The 23,528-nt window shown below is 45.1% G+C and overlaps 1 protein-coding gene across 8 annotated transcripts in view; it reads right to left on the bottom strand.

Moving 5' to 3' along the window:
• LOC100136128 (retinoic acid receptor RXR-alpha-A) overlaps positions 1–23,528 on the bottom strand; it is a 261,205-nt gene that overhangs the window by 28,559 nt on the left and 209,118 nt on the right. For 4 of the 8 annotated variants that reach the window (XM_090234575.1, XM_090234577.1, XM_036977327.2 and 1 more), the window contains exons 4-6: positions 13,335–13,491; positions 11,954–12,133; positions 1,782–1,966 (exon numbers count right to left, since the gene is read on the bottom strand). In XM_090234575.1, coding sequence (XP_090090701.1) covers positions 1,782–1,966; positions 11,954–12,133; positions 13,335–13,491 — 522 coding nt within the window. The remainder of the gene's footprint in view (positions 1–1,781; positions 1,967–11,953; positions 12,134–13,334; positions 13,492–23,528) is intronic. The other 4 variants (XM_090234576.1, XM_090234579.1, XM_036977329.2 and 1 more) reach the window with 1 other exon arrangement.

The raw sequence follows: 23,528 nt of genomic DNA, 5'->3' as shown, positions 1-23,528 counted from the left end.
ACCTCAGCCACGCTCAAGGTCCTAAACGATATCTTAACCGCCATCGATAAGAAACATTACTGTGCAGCCGTATTCATTGATCTGGCCAAGGCTTTCGACTCTGTCAATCACCACATCCTCATCGGCAGACTCAACAGCCTTGGTTTCTCAAATGATTGCCTCGCCTGGTTCACCAACTACTTCTCTGATAGAATTCAGTGTGTCAAATCGGAGGGTCTGTTGTCCGGACCTCTGGCAGTCTCTATGGGGGTGCCACAGGGTTCAATTCTTGGACCGACTCTCTTCTCTGTATACATCAATGAGGTCGCTCTTGCTGCTGGTGAGTCTCTGATCCACCTCTACGCAGACGACACCATTCTGTATACTTCCGGCCCTTCTTTGGACACTGTGTTAACAACCCTCCAGGCAAGCTTCAATGCCATACAACTCTCCTTCCGTGGCCTCCAATTGCTCTTAAATACAAGTAAAACTAAATGCATGCTCTTCAACCGATCGCTACCTGCACCTACCCGCCTGTCCAACATCACTACTCTGGACGGCTCTGACTTAGAATACGTGGACAACTACAAATACTTAGGTGTCTGGTTAGACTGTAAACTCTCCTTCCAGACCCATATCAAACATCTCCAATCCAAAGTTAAATCTAGAATTGGCTTCCTATTTCGCAACAAAGCATCCTTCACTCATGCTGCCAAACATACCCTTGTAAAACTGACCATCCTACCAATCCTCGACTTTGGCGATGTAATTTACAAAATAGCCTCCAATACCCTACTCAACAAATTGGATGCAGTCTATCACAGTGCAATCCGTTTTGTCACCAAAGCCCCATATACTACACACCATTGCGACCTGTACGCTCTCGTTGGCTGGCCCTCGCTTCATACTCGTCGCCAAACCCACTGGCTGCATGTCATCTACAAGACCCTGCTAGGTAAAGTCCCCCCTTATCTCAGCTCGCTGGTCACCATAGCATCTCCCACCTGTAGCACACGCTCCAGCAGGTATATCTCTCTAGTCACCCCCAAAACCAATTCTTTCTTTGGCCGCCTCTCTTTCCAGTTCTCTGCTGCCAATGACTGGAACGAACTACAAAAATCTCTGAAACTGGAAACACTTATCTCCCTCACTAGCTTTAAGCACCAACTGTCAGAGCAGCTCACAGATTACTGCACCTGTACATAGCCCACCTATAATTTAGCCCTATCAACTACCTCTTTCCCAACTGTATTTAATTTATTTATTTATTTTGCTCCTTTGCACCCCATTATTTTTATTTCTACTTTGCACATTCTTCCATTGCAAAACTACCATTCCAGTGTTTTACTTGCTATATTGTATTTACCTTGCCACCAAGGCCTTTTTTGCCTTTACCTCCCTTCTCACCTCATTTGCTCACATTGTATATAGACTTGTTTATACTTTATTATTGACTGTATGTTTGTTTTACTCCATGTGTAACTCTGTGTTGTTGTATCTGTCGAACTGCTTTGCTTTATCTTGGCCAGGTCGCAATTGTAAATGAGAACTTGTTCTCAACTTGCCTACCTGGTTAAATAAAGGTAAAATAAATAAATAAAAATAAAAAATATAGCCGAGTGGTTGGAAAGGATGTTGAGCACCGGTGCGCACCGATGAGCGGGATTTACGACCACTCAACTCCGCTCACATCCACATGTGCATGTACACACGCGGATAAGTATGTTGGCGTGTTTGTACATAAGTGAGTGTGTAAGCGGCTCCTGCTCTGCAGAGCCACACAGTACGGCGTAGTGACTCACCGAGTTGGATGGCATGCCCAGGTTGGTCTCGATGTAGGTCTCGGTCTTGGGTTCCACAGCGAGCTCTGCCTCCAGGACCTTCTCCACGGGCATGTCCTCGTTGACGCCGCTGGTGGACTCCACCTCGTTCTCACTGCGCTCTTTGGCCCGCTGGCGCTCCTCCTGGACGGCTGTGTGTAACAAAACTGGTTCCGGTCACTACTGCTGCTGCGGTGTTGTCTAGTGTGTGCGGTGTTTATGCCTGTATTGTGTGTGCGTGTGTGTACATATGTAAATAGAGAGTGTGTACAATTATTATAACATGCTCTGATGTAAAGACAGAGTTAAACAGTCCCCATAATTACAGGTGACATGGATAGAGACATGAAAGGGAACACAGTACTGTGTAAACACAACATACACATATCACTCCATACAAGGACCCCTCTTCAGCTGTCTGATATCAAAGAGATGGGTCTATTCAGAGCATAACAAACAACAAGCGCCTTCCACGGCCATCATATATTTAGACATTAATAATGTATGGGATGTCACTCCTCATTTAGGCCCTGCATGTTTACCACAGACACTGTGACTGAATGGCTTTGACAGACTGACTGGAGCACACACATTAAATGGGGACTTTGTCCAATATAATGTGGTTTTTATTCTGTCCAGTAAATAACAGTCTCACTAAGTCTCTGGGTAAAGCAGGGCCTTGTTGGATCTTCTGTGTGATTGGCTTGGCAGGGAGACACAGGAAGTGGTTTGTGTGCTGAGCAGACACAGAGGCTCACTGTGGCCGAGGCAGGCCAAACCGCACCTCCACCCTCAGAGGATTTGGGAGAGAGGTGTGTGTGTTCATATAAAAGTGGTTGCTCTGCACCGACTCTGGGTTTCTCCTTATTCTACCTTCTAGATTCCCCAATAAACATAAACAGTCCCCCAGACACACACATCCACACACCCAGACACACACATCCACACATCTACACACCTAGATACACACATCCACACATCCTATACACACACACATCCACACATCTACACACCTAGACACACACATCTACACACCCAGACACACACATCTACACACCTAGACACACACATCTAAACACCCAGACACACACATCTACACTCCTAGACACACACATCTACACACCCAGACACACACATCCACACACCCAGACACACACATCCACACATCTACACACCTAGATACACACATCCACACATCCTATACACACACACATCCACACATCTACACACCTAGACACACACATCTACACACCCAGACACACACATCTACACTCCTAGACACACACATCTACACTCCTAGACACACACATCTACACACCTAGACACACACATCTACACACCCAGACACACACATCTACACACCCAGACACACACATCTACACACCCAGACACACACATCTACACACCCAGACACACACATCTACACACCTAGACACACACATCTACACACCCAGACACACACATCTACACACCCAGACACACACATCTACACACCCAGACACACACATCTACACACCTAGACACACACATCTACACACCCAGACACACACATCTACACACCCAGACACACACATCTACACACCTAGACACACACATCTACACACCTAGACACACACATCTACACACCCAGACACACACATCTACACACCCAGACACACACATCTACACACCCAGACACACACATCTACACACCCAGACACACACATCTACACACCCAGACACACACATCTACACACCCAGACACACACATCTACACACCCAGACACACACATCTACACACCTAGACACACACATCTACACACCCAGACACACACATCTACACACCCAGACACACACATCTACACACCCAGACACACACATCTACACACCCAGACACACACATCTACACACCCAGACACACACATCCACACACCCAGACACACACATCTACACACCTAGACACACACATCTACACACCCAGACACACACATCTACACACCCAGACACACACATCTACACACCCAGACACACACATCTACACACCCAGACACACACATCTACACACCCAGACACACACATCTACACACCCAGACACACACATCTACACACCCAGACACACACATCTACACACCCAGACACACACATCTACACACCCAGACACACACATCTACACACCTAGACACACACATCTACACACCCAGACACACACATCTACACACCCAGACACACACATCTACACACCCAGACACACACATCTACACACCCAGACACACACATCTACACACCTAGACACACACATCTACACACCCAGACACACACATCTACACACCCAGACACACACATCTACACACCCAGACACACACATCTACACACCCAGACACACACATCTACACACCTAGACACACACATCTACACACCCAGACACACACATCTACACACCCAGACACACACATCTACACACCCAGACACACACATCTACACACCTAGACACACACATCTACACACCCAGACACACACATCTACACACCCAGACACACACATCTACACACCTAGACACACACATCTACACACCTAGACACACACATCTACACACCCAGACACACACATCTACACACCCAGACACACACATCTACACACCCAGACACACACATCTACACACCCAGACACACACATCTACACACCCAGACACACACATCTACACACCCAGACACACACATCTACACACCCAGACACACACATCTACACACCTAGACACACACATCTACACACCCAGACACACACATCTACACACCCAGACACACACATCTACACACCCAGACACACACATCTACACACCCAGACACACACATCTACACACCCAGACACACACATCTACACACCCAGACACACACATCCACACACCCAGACACACACATCTACACACCTAGACACACACATCTACACACCCAGACACACACATCTACACACCCAGACACACACATCTACACACCCAGACACACACATCTACACACCCAGACACACACATCTACACACCCAGACACACACATCTACACACCCAGACACACACATCTACACACCCAGACACACACATCTACACACCCAGACACACACATCTACACACCCAGACACACACATCTACACACCCAGACACACACATCTACACACCCAGACACACACATCTACACACCCAGACACACACATCTACACACCCAGACACACACATCTACACACCCAGACACACACATCTACACACCTAGACACACACATCTACACACCCAGACACACACATCTACACACCCAGACACACACATCTACACACCCAGACACACACATCTACACACCCAGACACACACATCTACACACCCAGACACACACATCTACACACCCAGACACACACATCCACACACCCAGACACACACATCCACACACCCAGACACACACATCTACACACCTAGACACACACATCTACACACCCAGACACACACATCTACACACCCAGACACACACATCTACACACCCAGACACACACATCTACACACCCAGACACACACATCTACACACCCAGACACACACATCTACACACCCAGACACACACATCTACACACCCAGACACACACATCTACACACCCAGACACACATATCTACACACCTAGACACACACATCTACACACCCAGACACACACATCTACACACCCAGACACACACATCTACACAGCCAGACACACACATCTACACACCCAGACACACACATCTACACACCTAGACACACACATCTACACACCCAGACACACACATCTACACACCCAGACACACACATCTACACACCCAGACACACACATCTACACACCCAGACACACACATCTACACACCCAGACACACACATCTACACACCTAGACACACACATCTACACACCCAGACACACACATCTACACACCCAGACACACACATCTACACACCCAGACACACACATCTACACACCTAGACACACACATCTACACACCCAGACACACACATCTACACACCTAGACACACACATCTACACACCTAGACACACACATCTACACACCCAGACACACACATCTACACACCTAGACACACACATCTACACACCTAGACAGACACATTTACACACCCAGACACACACATCTACACACCCAGACACACACATCTACACACCTAGACACACACATCTACACACCCAGACACACACATCTACACACCTAGACACACACATCTACACACCTAGACACACACATCTACACACCCAGACACACACATCTACACACCTAGACACACACATCTACACACCTAGACACACACATTTACACACCCAGACACACACATCTACACACCCAGACACACACATCTACACACCTAGACACACACATCTACACACCCAGACACACACATCTACACACCCAGACACACACATCTACACACCTAGACACACACATCTACACACCCAGACACACACATCTACACACCCAGACACACACATCTACACACCCAGACACACACATCTACACACCTAGACACACACATCTACACACCTAGACACACACATTTACACACCCAGACACACACATCTACACACCCAGACACACACATCTACACACCTAGACACACACATCTACACACCCAGACACACACATCTACACACCCAGACACACACATCTACACACCTAGACACACACATCTACACACCCAGACACACACATCTACACACCCAGACACACACATCTACACACCTAGACACCCAGACACACACATCTACACACCCAGACACACACATCTACACACCCAGACACACACATCTACACACCCAGACACACACATCTACACACCCAGACACACACATCTACACACCTAGACACACACATCTACACACCTAGACACACACATCTACACACCCAGACACACACATCTACACACCCAGACACACACATCTACACACCTAGACACACACATCTACACACCCAGACACACACACATCTACACACCCAGACACACACATCTACACACCCAGACACACACATCTACACACCCAGACACACACATCTACACACCCAGACACACACATCTACACACCCAGACACACACATCTACACACCTAGACACACACATCTACACACCCAGACACACACATCTACACACCCAGACACACACATCTACACACCCAGACACACACATCTACACACCCAGACACACACATCTACACACCTAGACACACACATCTACACACCCAGACACACACATCTACACACCTAGACACACACATCTACACACCTAGACACACACATCTACACACCCAGACACACACATCTACACACCTAGACACACACATCTACACACCTAGACACACACATTTACACACCCAGACACACACATCTACACACCCAGACACACACATCTACACACCTAGACACACACATCTACACACCCAGACACACACATCTACACACCTAGACACACACATCTACACACCTAGACACACACATCTACACACCCAGACACACACATCTACACACCTAGACACACACATCTACACACCTAGACACACACATTTACACACCCAGACACACACATCTACACACCCAGACACACACATCTACACACCTAGACACACACATCTACACACCCAGACACACACATCTACACACCCAGACACACACATCTACACACCTAGACACACACATCTACACACCCAGACACACACATCTACACACCCAGACACACACATCTACACACCCAGACACACACATCTACACACCTAGACACACACATCTACACACCTAGACACACACATTTACACACCCAGACACACACATCTACACACCCAGACACACACATCTACACACCTAGACACACACATCTACACACCCAGACACACACATCTACACACCCAGACACACACATCTACACACCTAGACACACACATCTACACACCCAGACACACACATCTACACACCCAGACACACACATCTACACACCCAGACACACACATCTACACACCTAGACACACACATCTACACACCCAGACACACACATCTACACACCTAGACACACACATCTACACACCCAGACACACACATCTACACACCCAGACACACACATCTACACACCCAGACACACACATCTACACACCCAGACACACACATCTACACACCTAGACACACACATCTACACACCCAGACACACACATCTACACACCCAGACACACACATCTACACACCCAGACACACACATCTACACACCCAGACACACACATCTACACACCCAGACACACACATCTACACACCTAGACACACACATCTACACACCCAGACACACACATCTACACACCCAGACACACACATCTACACACCCAGACACACACATCTACACACCTAGACACACACATCTACACACCCAGACACACACATCTACACACCTAGACACACACATCTACACACCTAGACACACACATCTACACACCCAGACACACACATCTACACACCTAGACACACACATCTACACACCTAGACACACACATTTACACACCCAGACACACACATCTACACACCCAGACACACACATCTACACACCTAGACACACACATCTACACACCCAGACACACACATCTACACACCTAGACACACACATCTACACACCTAGACACACACATCTACACACCCAGACACACACATCTACACACCTAGACACACACATCTACACACCTAGACACACACATTTACACACCCAGACACACACATCTACACACCCAGACACACACATCTACACACCTAGACACACACATCTACACACCCAGACACACACATCTACACACCCAGACACACACATCTACACACCTAGACACACACATCTACACACCTAGACACACACATTTACACACCCAGACACACACATCTACACACCCAGACACACACATCTACACACCCAGACACACACATCTACACACCCAGACACACACATCTACACACCTAGACACACACATCTACACACCTAGACACACACATTTACACACCCAGACACACACATCTACACACCCAGACACACACATCTACACACCTAGACACACACATCTACACACCCAGACACACACATCTACACACCCAGACACACACATCTACACACCTAGACACACACATCTACACACCCAGACACACACATCTACACACCCAGACACACACATCTACACACCTAGACACCCAGACACACACATCTACACACCCAGACACACACATCTACACACCCAGACACACACATCTACACACCCAGACACACACATCTACACACCCAGACACACACATCTACACACCTAGACACACACATCTACACACCTAGACACACACATCTACACACCCAGACACACACATCTACACACCCAGACACACACATCTACACACCTAGACACACACATCTACACACCCAGACACACACACATCTACACACCCAGACACACACATCTACACACCCAGACACACACATCTACACACCCAGACACACACATCTACACACCCAGACACACACATCTACACACCCAGACACACACATCTACACACCTAGACACACACATCTACACACCCAGACACACACATCTACACACCCAGACACACACATCTACACACCCAGACACACACATCTACACACCCAGACACACACATCTACACACCCAGACACACACATCTACACACCCAGACACACACATCTACACACCCAGACACACACATCTACACACCTAGACCACGACACTTCATATTCTCTTTTCTTCTTTTTCCTTCTGTTTCTATTCCAAATGCTGAATCACAGGGGTGGGGGTTCTGGGAAGGGGAGAACGGGGAGACTGGGGGAGACAGGGGAGAGGAGGAGGGGACGATGAGGGGCCCCATTTTAGAGGAACTGCTGTCTGGCGGTGGAAGTCAGCCCAAGGGTAGAATAGTTGTGCTGGAGTCAGAGAGAGGTGAGGGGGGCTGAAATCATGCTTTATTTCTCCCTTCCTCTGACTGGGAGAGCATCAATTCATTTAATCCAGTTTTTCTGTGGATTCGCTGAGCCTTCTGGACTACCGCTGCCTGGCTCTCCCCCTGCCTCAGGGTACAGGGGGGCTTAGGCAGCACAGTGAGGTGAAAGGCAGTAAATGATCATATCCTTGAACAGAGGTTGAGCCCCATGATGATATAAATAAGAGTGAATAGGGGAGGGAGGGATAATGAGGGGGAGGGGTGCATGTTGAGGTCAAGACAAATTGGCCCAGGAAAGAAAAGCTCTCAGAATGTACTTATCCTAGACTCTCTTGTTTTCTCTTTTCCTCTGCTTTCATTTTGTTCTGCGTCTGATGCTCATTGGTTATGGTTGGGGCTGAACAACTGAACACCGGGCTAAAGGCTAATGATGTGTGATAGCATTCTGTTCATGCTGGTGTAGGATCTGTTTTGTATTGTTTTTGCCTGGTGCGGTGGTTAATGTTCAGAATAGGGAAAGCTGATCCTAACATAAAGTGATTTCTGATATGAAACTGGACTGTGTGCTTCCGATTATGTCCCTAAATACCTGGAATACCACATTGTGTCTCTAAAGCCAGAATATTTTGTGACTGAGTTAAAATAGTATTGCAGAACAATTGCTCACTGTAGATAGTGATTCCACTGCTCTGATGGAGAACTGTGCTAAGAGTACTAATATCCTCCTCTCTTACAAAGTGCTAAAACTACCTCTTTTGAGGGCAACAGCTTGTGCTCTTTCTCTCTCTCCACTCTCTCTTTCCTCTCTCTGTCTCATCTCTCTCTCCCTCCACTCTCGCTGCCCCCCCCCCCCCCCTCCATTTATTCTCCTACCCTCCCTCGTGGTAAATCACTGTTCTTCAAGGGGAATCTGAAATCATGAATAGGTCTGCCTATGAATGCTAACAATCACTCAAACATTCTGAAGCTAAAGTTGTGTCAATGAACCAGCCCTGATCTGAATAACCAGTAATTAAGACTTCCATTAGCATCTCATTTCAATGCTGAGCGCCTCTGAGGAAGTCAGTAATGCGGAGTCCTCTGCAACTAGTGCTCTTCATTCAGTAGTAATAAAGAGGCGGATGAGTGGAGCTCTCATTATCACACAAGTGATCTCAACACACTCCGAGATCTCTACATGAGGAGCTAAACGATTAACTCTGACAAGACTGACACAGGGGGTTCTTGTGTGTGTGCATGTGTGTGTGTGTGAGAGAGAGATAGTGAGTGATAAAGATGGATAGAGTGAGAGAAAAATATGGATAGAGAGAGAGAGATAAAGATGGATAGAGAGATATATATAAAGATAAACAGAGAGAGAAAGATAGAGAGACAGAGATATAGACAGATAGAGAGAGATAAAGACAAATATAGATAGAGAGAGAGATAAAGATGGATAGAGAGAGACAGAGATATAAAGATAGATAGAGATATTGATTATTGTTTATTTAACTTTTGTATATTATCTACCTCACTTGCTTTGGCAGTGTTAACACATGTTTCCCATGCCAATAAAGCCCATTGATATAAAGATAGATAGATAGAGAGATAGAGATATAAAGAGAGAGAGATAGAGATATAAAGAGAGAGAGATATATATAGAGAGATAGATATATAAAGAGAGAGAGAGATAGAGATATAAAGATAGAGAGATAGATATATAAAGATAGAGATAGAGAGAGATAAAGAGAGAGAGATATAAAGATAGAGAGAGAAAGATAGAGATATAAAGATAGAGAAAGAGAGAGATATAAAGATAGAGAGAGAGAAAGAGATATAAAGAGAGAGAGAGAGAGAGAGAGAGAGAGAGATATAGAGAGAGATATAAAGAGAGAGAGAGAGAGAGAGATAAAGAATGAGAGAGAGAAATAGAGATATAAAGAGAGAGAGAGACATAAAGAGAGAGAGATAGAGATATAAAGATAGAGAGATATAAAGAGAGAGATAAATAGAGATATGAAGAGAGAGAGAGATATAAAGAGAGAGAGAGATATATAAAGATATATATAGAGAGAGATATAAAGATAGAGAGCTATAAAGATAGAGAGAGTTAGAGATATAAAGAGACATAGAGAGATAGATAGAGAGAGAGAGATAAAGATGGATAGAGAGAGACAAAGATAGATAGAGAGAGAGGGTAAATGGGCCTTTATCCTCAACGGCATGTGCTGTACCTTCTCTCTTCATTCCACAGGCCAGACACTTCTGGTAGCGACAGTACTGGCAGCGGTTGCGCTGGCGCTTGTCGATCAGACAGTCCTTGTTGTCTCGGCAGGTGTAGGTCAGGTCCTTCCTCACTGTCCTCTTGAAGAAGCCTTTACAGCCCTCACAGCTGTACACTCCATAATGTTTACCTGGGGACAGACAGGCCATCTTCACTGAGTTTCATTTTTAAAAGTACATAGAGTGGCCATGAACAGACATTTAACACACACTTCACACACACACACACACACACACACACACACACACACACACACACACACACACACACACACACACACACACACACACACACACACACACACACACACACACACACACACACACATCCTCAATATCTTCAACTTGATTAGATACTGTTTGGCCAATAACAGAGGGGTGAAAATGGTGACTATAAGTGTACTGCACGTTACTATGTTCAGACATTGACACTTCTGTTCTGATGAACAGTGTTTCTGAAGATCATTGACCAAGCAGAGTTCTGTCTGATATTAACCATCTCCTTCACATCCTGTCTGATATAGTGCAGTGGCGTAACACTGAGTAACTTCCTATCTCTGATGCTGCTCACACCCAACACTTTCATTCCTGGTATACCAGTGGAGGCTGGTGAGCGGAGGACGGCTCATAATAATGGCCGGAATGGAGTGAATGGAATGGGTTCAAACACCTGGTTGTCAGTTCCATTCCATTCACTCTATTTCAGCCATTTACATTATTATGAGTCTTCCTCCCCTCAGCAGCCACTGTCATAGACACACCTTATACTTCCTCTTAGCTGGGTTAAGTAGTACAGTATATATGGTGTATTAGTGAGCCTGTCAGTGAGGCTGTGACTGTTTGTGATGAGAGTGTGTGTGTGTGTGTGTGTGTGTGTGTGTGTGTGTGTGTGTGTGTGTGTGTGTGTGTGTGTATATGTGTGTGGGAATATGTGTGTGTGTGTGTGTGTGAGCGTGTGTGTATAAGTGCGCGTGTGTGTGTGTGTGTGTGTATATGAGTGTGTGTATATGTGTGTGTGTGTGTGTGCGTGTGTGTGTGTGTGTGTATAAGTGCGTGTGTGTGTGTGTATATGTGCATGTGTGTGTGCATGTGTGTATACGTGCGTGTGTGTGTGTATATGTGCATGTGTGTGTGTATATATATATGTGTGTGTGTGTGTGTGTGTGTGTGTGTGTGTGTGTGTGTGTGTGTGTGTGTGTGTGAAATTGTGAAATTGTGATGACCATGGTGGTGTGGATCTCCACAGATGATCCACAGATCTCCACAGATGACGTGTCAGAGGTTTGTGTGTGTGTTTAGGTATGTGTGTATATGTAACCTTAGGGCACCGACCTGACGAGCGGTCCCCGCAGATGGCACAGATGTGTTTGGTGAGGGAGAGGGGCATGCACCCTTGTGAGGGCTGGGCGGGCACCTTCATCACCCCGTTGAGACCCAGGGGGGGCTTGATGTCCTCCGAGCTGCTGACCGAGTTCATCGGGGAGTTCAGCTGGAACATCAACACACACAAACACAACCACAGACAGGTCACAACGCCACTCCGACCCCCTGACACTCAGGACGTCCGAAACATTTGCACACTTCATCAGATTACAGAAATGGGAAACAGAAATGTGAGGAAATGTAGTTACTGAACGTCATCAACCAGCTCTGCTGATCAGCAAGAGAATGATGAATGTGAGCTCTGGTATAGGGAGAGTAGAACTCCGTTTTGAGTCCAACAGCAAACAGAAATGGCTGAGTATGTATCCATGCAGATAAACTGACTGGGAGGTTTAATGCTAACTACAGCTGGGCAGTAGTTCCAGTAGCAGACTGCCTGTGTTTCAGATCTAAAACCTGTCGCTGCTGGATCCTGCACCACTAACCCACAGGAGTGCTTTAATTCATGCCCCCCCCCCCCAACTGCTCAGAGCTAGCATAACTCTAATGCAAAATGTAGCAGTGCAGCAGAATAAAGAGCCAGTGTTTGTTTTAGCAAGAGAAAGTGCACTAAGTAAGAGCAGGAAAAAGTGCACTTAGCTCTGCTGCTGAAACAGCTCTGATAATGTTGATGTGAAAACCCCCTCTCACACCGTGTAGCCTCACAGGGAGCGCTACGAGGCACTAATCAGCACAACTCTGTTGTTATCACTGGAATTCCTACAGTTACTAAAGGCTTTAGCTGAATTACCCCGCGACAGTAATGACTGGATAGCTGACTGGATGACTGGATAGCTAACCATTAGTACAGCAATGGAAACATGTAATTCTTAGAAGCCATGTATCTTTCAGGATGCTGTAAAACCATGATGCTAAAATTACCCAAATAAACCCATTAACTCTAACTGAAAATGAAAGGAGCTGAATGTGCTAATTATTTTCATGGAAACATTCGAGAGCTCTAGAGATTCTACAATCAACAAAAAAAGACTAATATAAAGTGTGTGGAAGTAATGATATTACTGTGGTATTACCAAGTGATGTACCAGGACATGAACAGACATTTAACACACACTTCACACACACACACATCCTCAATATCTTCAACTTGATTAGATACTGTTTGGCCAATAACAGAGGGGTGAAAATGGTGACTATAAGTGTACTGCACGTTACTATGTTCAGACATTGACACTTCTGTTCTGATGAACAGTGTTTCTGAAGATCATTGACCAAGCAGAGTTCTGTCTGATATTAACAGTGGAGGCTGGTGAGCGGAGGACGGCTCATAATAATGGCCGGAATGGAGTGAATGGAATGGGTTCAAACACCTGGTTGTCAAAACGACCAAAATAAACCCCAAAAGTACAAATAATTAACTTTGGAAAAAATGAAAATGACAGGGACTGAATGTGCAAATTATTTTCATGGTGATATTACCGTGGTATTACCAACAACACCATCCTCTCACAATGAACATCTCTCCTTGACATGAGTGTTGCAGACTGCGGGGAGACTTGCTAGAGTGAGATACAGGTGGTACGGTGGGTCCTAGCTTGCTAGCCTATGTCTTAATTGAGTTACTGTGAGCTGTACGCTAACTCGGCAAATGCACAGACATTGTTTCTAGGGTGAGAGAGTTATACATGTTGTATACAAGCCATAATGATGGAAATAACATGACACTACAGTCCAGCCTTTCTTCAGCTGTGTTTCTAAGACTCTGTCAGGGTACTTTAGTGTACTGCCCATGTTTACACATGAACTATACACAAAGACAAACATATCCCCTTTCTCTCTGACATATGGAATCCTCACCGCTCAAGGCCACACCCATGTAGACATGTGAACAGGCACTGTATTCTATCGGTACTGTAAACAGGGCAGCCCCAGACCAAGGACCAAATGAGGGGCAGCAACTACCAAAGCCTCGACACACATACTGTTCACGTGTGTACACGCATTTACAAACACACATGCGTCTGATTGGAAAGACTTTTTCCTAGGCAGAAAATGTGATTTATTTCATCACTGGCTTATAGTGTATATTGCAGCAGACACTCAATGCTGCAGAAATGGATATCATGTGTATTATTGAGCGTAAGCTACGAAGGCAATAGATTACATTGAAGACGTCATGTGTAGTGCCATCATTCAATTATACACTACATGTATACAGACTGGCAGTGTGTTCATACGGACTGTCAGACAAGAGAAATTGATGACAGGCTGAGTGCCATATTTTCTCATGCAACATGCAACTGTGAGCACATCTGTGGTTTATAAACACACACACACACACACACTCTAGACACACACACACACACACACACACTCTAGACACACACACACACACACACACACACACACACACACACACACACACACACACACACACACACACACACACACACACAATCTTGAGTTCTTACCTCATATCGTCTCTATCAACCCAATAGCTGTCTGACAGAAAATACTATTCCTCTCCAAATCTATTTTCAGTGAACCTGCAACTCAATCTGTCCAGGGTTACACTTCTCTCCATGCAGGGGTGGGCTGGGGGTCTCTTTCTCTAGTGCATTTCTCTCGACCAGGGCAGTGCAGGGTTGGTGGGGGGATTAAAGGTGCTCAGTCCTGGGTCTGGAAATAGAATACAACCCCCGTCCCTACCACCACCACCACCACCACCACACATACATGCAAACCCCACCAAGAGGGGGGAACTACCAGGCAAACTGTGTGTGGAGTCTCCCATCACTGGGGAAAATCTCTGGATGATCCTCATTACTAGGGCTGGGAATTGCTAGGGACCTCACGATACTATCACGATACGATACTATCACGATACTTAGATGCCAATGTGATATGTGTCGAGATTCCCACGGTTCTATATGTACTGTGATTCGATACTAAGATTTTATTGCAATTTCTCACCGTATGTCTCCTGCAGAGAGACAAGAGAGAACATGATAAAACGAGTTCTGATCAGTCATGGATTAAAAGTGATGAAAACCAATGGGCTCCTTGTTTAAAAAGGAGATGGAGAACAAGCTATACTGGAGATTTGGTGCAGGTACAGCCAACTAGACGTACAAAAATGATGTTGCGATATTGTCAAAACAATATTGTCACTAATCATGACCTCTTCTGGGTGTCTGATAAGGCAGCGATGATACCAGTATGGAGATACTTAATAGTATCGTGGCAATGAAACAAAATACAAAATGGATGTAACTTTTTTTTAGGAAAATCTCCCTAATGTTGGAAACAAACATCATTACGTTGTCATTCATTCTCAGGCAAACACTAGTGAAATGCCTGTGGTTTTATGGAACATTTGCGAGGTTGCTGAATGCTCTCTTACTGTTAGAAAGGGACTGTTGAAAAGTTCAGATGATACCCTGTGTTTGAATCAGAACCTATACAGCCTGGTTCACTGTGAGGGGACATAGACCCACAGACGAGAGGAGAGAAGAGTGGAGCTTGAGACGTGAGAAAGCACACTCAGCCAGTCCAGTCAGTGTCAGAAAGAAGGACACAGAGTCATGACTCAGAACACTGAGCAGAGACAGAGGAGAGGGGAGAGTGAGGTGTGTTACTGCAGCATCTGGAGCTCTGTGGCCATAGCAGGTGTGTGTTATAGCGTAAGGTGTGGCTATACTGCTGGCCCAGTAAATGCTCTAATGTAACAGCCTGTGTTATGTAATGGGTGGTAAGGGACATTGGGTCAGTGCCTTGAGCACAGCTGAGGTGTTAGTGTGCTCTAGACTGTTACATTCCACATGGAACTGATCTCTCTCTATCTCTCTCTCTCTCTCCCCCTCTCTCTCTCCCCCTCTCTCTCTCTCCCCCTCTCTCTCTCTCCCCTCTCTCTCTCTATCTCTCTCTCTCTCCCCCTCTCTCTCTCTCCCCTCCCTCTCTCTCTCTCTCTCTCCCTCCCTCTCTCTCTCTCCCCCTCTCTCCCCCTCTCTCTCTCTCTCTATCCCCCTCTCTCTCCCCCTCTCTCTCTCACCCCCTCCCCCCACTCCCATTTACACAAATAGGATGACTCCTAACTACTAGAATGCTCACGAACCCCATCAAAAACCCTTTTGGCCAATTACAGTATATAACCAGTAATATGCTGTAATGACACTTACACACAATAGTAGAAAAGAATAGACAAGACAACCAGGGGAGACATTAGAGGCCCCTGCTTAAGGCTGGCTTAGTTCCTTTCAGTGGGTCTGACCACAGACTTTTGCTCACAAAGATACATCAAAGGAATACATCAAATCCTCCTGCACCACTTCTCAATGCTCAGCCCCCAAGTGGAAATTCAGCATGTAACAGTTCAAGGGCACCTTTTATTGAGTAGAAGTTATGAGGCTTACATCATTTTTTCATAACACCACCCATTATAAATGTTGGACACACAACATTTAATAAGTGCAGAAAGCCATTGCCAGGAACAAAATATTCCATTTTAATCCTTTATTTTCTTTCCACAGGAAATCTGTATTCCTCGCTGAAGTAAGACTTGCTAGTGAGCGATCAACTGTTTGAAGTTTGGTATTAATACCTTTTCTAATTTGCAAGGCTCAAACTCCAAATCAAAAGGTGGCCAAAGCTGATGTGTCTGTTTCTGCAAAGCTGAGGAAGAGGACACTGGATACAAATAGAGACAAATCTCAGTCTGACAGGCAACAACTCTTAACCAACAACACATAGGGAACAGTCAGATCTAACCTTATGATAACCCCAATACAACCTGTGACCTCTGACCTCATTTCCTGTTGAAAACAACAAACAACCTTATCATCACATACAACCTGGACTCTTTCTCTCCAACAATAATAAGTGTGTCAGTAATCTTTGTGGTCAGCAGGATCATCAACATCTAGTCTTGACAAGCTATCGACAGATATGAGGGTAGGGTTCCACACAGGACGGGCGTTCCTCTCTTTTATTTATTTTTTTCCCCACCTTTATTTAACCAGGTAGGCTAGTTGAGAACAAGTTCTCATTTGCAACTGCGACCTGGCCAAGATAAAGCATAGCAGTGTGAACAGACAACACAGAGTTACACATGGAGTAAACAATTAACAAGTCAATAACACAGTAGAAAAAAGGGGAGTCTATATACATTGTGTGCAAAAGGCATGAGAAGGTAGTCGAATAATTACAATTATGCAGATTAACACTGGAGTGATAAATGATCAGATGGTTATGTACAGGTAGAGATATTGGTGTGCAAAAGAGCAGAAAAGTAAATAAATAAAAACAGTAAGGGGATGAGGTAGGTGAAAATGCGTGGGCTATTTACCAATAGACTATGTACAGCTGCAGCGATCGGTTAGCTGCTCGGTTAACCTCTCCTGAGGCATTTAAGGACTGCTAACATTAATTCACCCTTTGGGATCAATTACCACCGTGTCACAACTCAGAAGGACACCTGTCCGACACACACATACACGTACGCACGCACGCACACTAACATACACACACACACTATACTTGTAATGTATACTGCTACGATGAATATGATAGTGCCTGTGTTTTTTCAGAGCGTTCCAGATGTCAAAACGAGTGCTGCAGTATATCGGCGTAATGTTGTTATGAGAATGTAGTGGAGAGAGCATTGTAACACGGACTAGAGAATAGACATGCAGGCCCGCTGCTGGTGTCTCACCTCAGTGTGGCAGTATCAGATGTGTGTTAGTCAGGCTTGTTATCATAGGAGACATGGCCTCCTCCTGTGGGTAGGCACCATACAACGTACTGCTGACTGAGCAGCTTTCCCAATGCTGCTACAGACTCAAACTTTTCTCACACCGCTCCCTCTCTCTAATTCTCCCTCTCTTTTTCTTCCTGCCTCCATCTCTCTCTGCCTCCCTCTTTCTCTCTCTCTGCCTCTCTCCCTCTCTGCCACTCTTTCCCTCTCGCTCTGCCTCAATTAAATTCAAAGGGCTTTATTGGCATGGGAAACATATGTTTACATAGCCAAAGCAAGTGAAATAGATAATAAACAAAGGTGAAATAAACCATCATAAAATTAACAGTAAACATTACACTCACAAAAATTCCAAAATAATAAAGACATTTTTCTATATACAGTGTTGTAATGATGTGCAAATAGTTAAAGTACAAAAGGGAAAAGAAATAAACATACATATGGGTTGTATTTGCAATGGGGTTTGTTCTTCACTGGTTACCCTTTCTTATGGCAACAGGTCACAATATTGCTGCTGTGATTGCACACTGCAGTGTTTCACCCAAAAGATATAAGAGAGTTTATCAACATTTTAGAAATCTTTGTGGGTCTGTGTAATCTGGGGGAAATACAGTGCATGTGTAAAGCATTCAGACCCCTTGAATTTTGAAACATTTTGTTAGGTTACAGCCTTATTATAAAACTGATAAAAAATGTATTTTCCTAATCAATCTACACACAATACTCCATAATGACAAAGCAAAAACAGGTTTCTAGAAGTTTTAGCAAATGTATTACAAATTTAAAACTGAAATATCACATTTACAAAGGTATTCAGACCCTTTGCTCAGTACTTTAATGAAACACCTTTGGCAGCGATTAGAGCATCAAGTCTTCTTGGTTATGACGCTACAAGCTTGGCATACCTGTATTTGTGGAGTTTTTCCCAATCTTCTCTGCAGATCCTCTCAAGCTCTGTCAGGTTTGATGGGGAGCGTCACTGCACAGTATTTTCAGGTCTCTCCAGAGATGTTAAATCGGGTTCAAGTGCAGGCTCTGGCTGGGCCACTCAAGGACATTCAGAGACTTGTCCCGAAGTCACTCCTGCGTTGTCTTGGCTGTGTGCTTAGGGTTGTTTCCTATTGGAAGGTGAACCTTCGCCCCAGCCTGAGGTACTGAGTGCTAACTAGTCTCCCAGTCCCTGCAGCTGAGAAACATACCCAGAGCATGATGCTGCCACCACCATGTTTCACCTTTGGGATGGTGACAGGTTTCTCCAGATGTGACGCCTGGCATTCAGGTCAAAGAGTTCAATCTTGGTTTCATTAGACCAGAGAATGTTGTTTCTCATGGTCTGGGAGTCTAAAGGTAACCTTTTCGCAAACTCTAAGCGGGCTGTCATGTGCCTTTTACTGAAGAGTGGCTTCCATCTGGCCACTCTAACATAAAGGCCTGATTGGTGGTGCTTCAGAGATGGTTGTCCTTCTGGAAGTTTCTCCCATCTCCATAGAGGAACTCTAGAGCTCTGTCAGAGTGACCATCGGGTGCTTTGTCACCCTCACCAAGGCCCTTCTCCCCCGATTGCTCAGTTTGGCCGGGCGGCCAACTCTAGAAAGAGTATTGGTGGTTCCAAACTTCTTCCATTTAAGAATGATGGAGGCCCCTGTGTTCTAGGGGACCTTAAATTCTGCAGATTTTTTTGGGTACACTTCCCCAGATCTGTGCCTTGACACAATCCTGTCTGGGAGCTCTACGGACAATTATTTCGACCTCATGGCTTGGTTTTTGCTCCGACATGCACAAGGACAACAAGGACAACACACAGGTTTTCCATCATTGCATGATTTTTTGTTTGCAAATGAAGTAAAGCTTACGGACAATGTCAAATGTGATATAATGAAGCACCTGAGTGAGTTGGTTGTGCAATTACGCAGGTACTTTCCCGAAACGGATAACACAAACAATTGGATTCGTTATCCCTTTCATGCCCTGACTCCAGTCCACCTACCGAGCCTTATCAAAATTGCAACAAGTGGTTCTATGAAAATGTAATTTAATCATAAGCCACTGCCAGATTTGTGGATAGGGCTGCGCTCAGAGTATCCTGCCCTGGCAAAACGTGCTGTTAAGACACTGATGCCCTTTGCACCACGTACCTATGTGAGATTCTCGGCCCTCACTAGCATGAAAACTAAATACAGGCACAGACTGTGAGTGGAAAATGATTTAAAGACAGACTCTATCCAATACAACCCAACATGGCAGAGTTATGTGCATCCTTTCAAGCACACCCTTCTCATTATCCTGTGGTGAGTTGTTCACAATTTTCGATGAACAAATAAGGTTTTATATGTAAGACGGCGAAATAAAGAGCAACATTGTTGATTATTATTATTTGTGCCCTGGTCCTATAAGAGCTCTTTGTCACTTCCCACTAGCCGGGTTGTGACAAAATGTATCGTATAGTGTGTGTGTGGCAGGCTTACAATGATGGCAAAAAAACAATATTTGAGAGTGCGCTGACCCTGGTGCTAGAGGGGGTATGCAGCTGGAGGTTGAATGTTTGACGGGGTACGGGACTATAAAAAGTTTGGGAACCACTGCTGTAGGGCAACCTTGTCTAGATGGAATTTGTATTTGTGGTCCTGGAGACTGAACACCATTATTTTTGTCTTACTGAGATTTACTGTCAGAGCCCAGGTCTGACATAATCTGTGCAGAAGATATAGGTGCTGCTGTAGGCCCTCCTTGGTTGGCGACAGAAGCACCAGATCATCAGCAAACAGTAGACATTTGACTTCAGATTCTAGTAGGGTGAGGCCGGGTGCTGAAAACTGTTCTAGTGCCATCGCCAATTCGTTGATATATATGTTGAAGAATGTGGAGCTTAAGCTGCATCCCTGTCTCATGCTACGGCCCTGTGGAAAGAAATGTGTGTGTTTTTTGCCCATTTAAACCGCACACTTGTTGTTTGTCTACATGGATTTTATAATGTCGTATGTTTTTTCCCCAACACCACTTTCCATCAATTTGTATAGCAGACCCTCATGCCAAATTGAGTAAAACTATTTTTTGAAATCAACAAAGCATGAGAAGCCTTTGTTTTGGTTTGTTTGTTTGTCAATTAGGGTGTGCAGGGTGAATATGTGGTCTGTCGTACGGAAATTTGGTAAAAAGATAATTTGACATTTGCTCAGTATATCGTTTCAAAGGGGCGGCAGGGTAGCCTAGTGGTTAGAGCGTTGGACTAGTAACCGGAAGGTTGCAAGTTCAAACCCCCGAGCTGACAAGGCCGAGCTGACAAGGTCGCCGACAAGGTCGTTCTGCCCCTGAACAGGCAGTTCCTGTTCCTAGGCTGTCATTGAAAATAAGAATTTGTTCTTAACTGACTTGCCTGGTTAAATAAAGGTCAAATATATATATTTTTTTTAAATAGGAAACCAAGGTTGCTGTTGATGCATATCCCACAGTTGTTATTGGGGTCAAATTTGTCTCTACTTTTGCAGAATCCTTGGTTCCAAATATTGGAGAAGATGCCAGAGCTAAGGATGTTGTTGAAAAGTTTAAGAATACCCAATTGGAGCTTGAATGATTCATTGACGAGAGATACTAATGAGCTCAAAGAAACATGTCGCTGGTTTCGGAGGAATCAAGCACAACAAACCCAATCAAAAAACAAACCAAAGTCAAGTTGGCCAAGCAGTATCAACGATGACATTAAACCATCACCATGCAAGAGTGAGTGAGAGTGGGGAGAGATTTACAGATAAGGATGTTGACTTGTTGAAATCCATCAATGAAAGGCTTGCCAAACTTGATGTCTTGGATATACTACGAGAGGACATCAATGCATTATGTGCCAGTCTGGAATTCAGCCAACGTCAGATTGATGATGTAAGGAAAGAGAACACGGTGCTGAAAGGTACTGTAGACTATATTCATGGAAAGGTGGAGGTGGTGCAAAGGGAGAACAAACAACTTAAAGAAACTTTGCTTGTACAGTGTCGATCAATGCGAGACAATCTAATATTTTCAGGGATACCGGAGAATGACAACCGCAGAAGCTGTGAGGACACTGTCTGAGACTTTATGTCAACTCAACTGAAACTGTCCACTGATGTCATGCGTAATGTAACTTTCTCCAGAGTCTATAGAATGGGTAAGGCCTCTGGGAATAGGCCCCGGGCTATTATTGAATGTTTGAACATTTTAAGCAAAAGGAAATGGAGAAGAGCTGGGGCAGAGGACTCAGAAACACTGATTTTGGAATGAATGATCACTTCCCCATGGAGATCAATGAAAGGAGAACAAAACTATCCCATTATGAAGGAAAAGCGTTGCCTGAATCAACAAGTCTCCTTGGTGATGGATAAACTTTACATCAACGGGCAACTGTTACTGTAGAGTAACTA

This window comes from Oncorhynchus mykiss, chromosome 5 (assembly GCF_057628025.1).
Source record: "Oncorhynchus mykiss isolate SJ-2025 chromosome 5, ASM5762802v1, whole genome shotgun sequence".
NCBI classification, from domain to species: Eukaryota; Metazoa; Chordata; class Actinopteri; order Salmoniformes; family Salmonidae; genus Oncorhynchus; species Oncorhynchus mykiss.
This window is presented reverse-complemented; position numbering and strand designations above follow the sequence as displayed.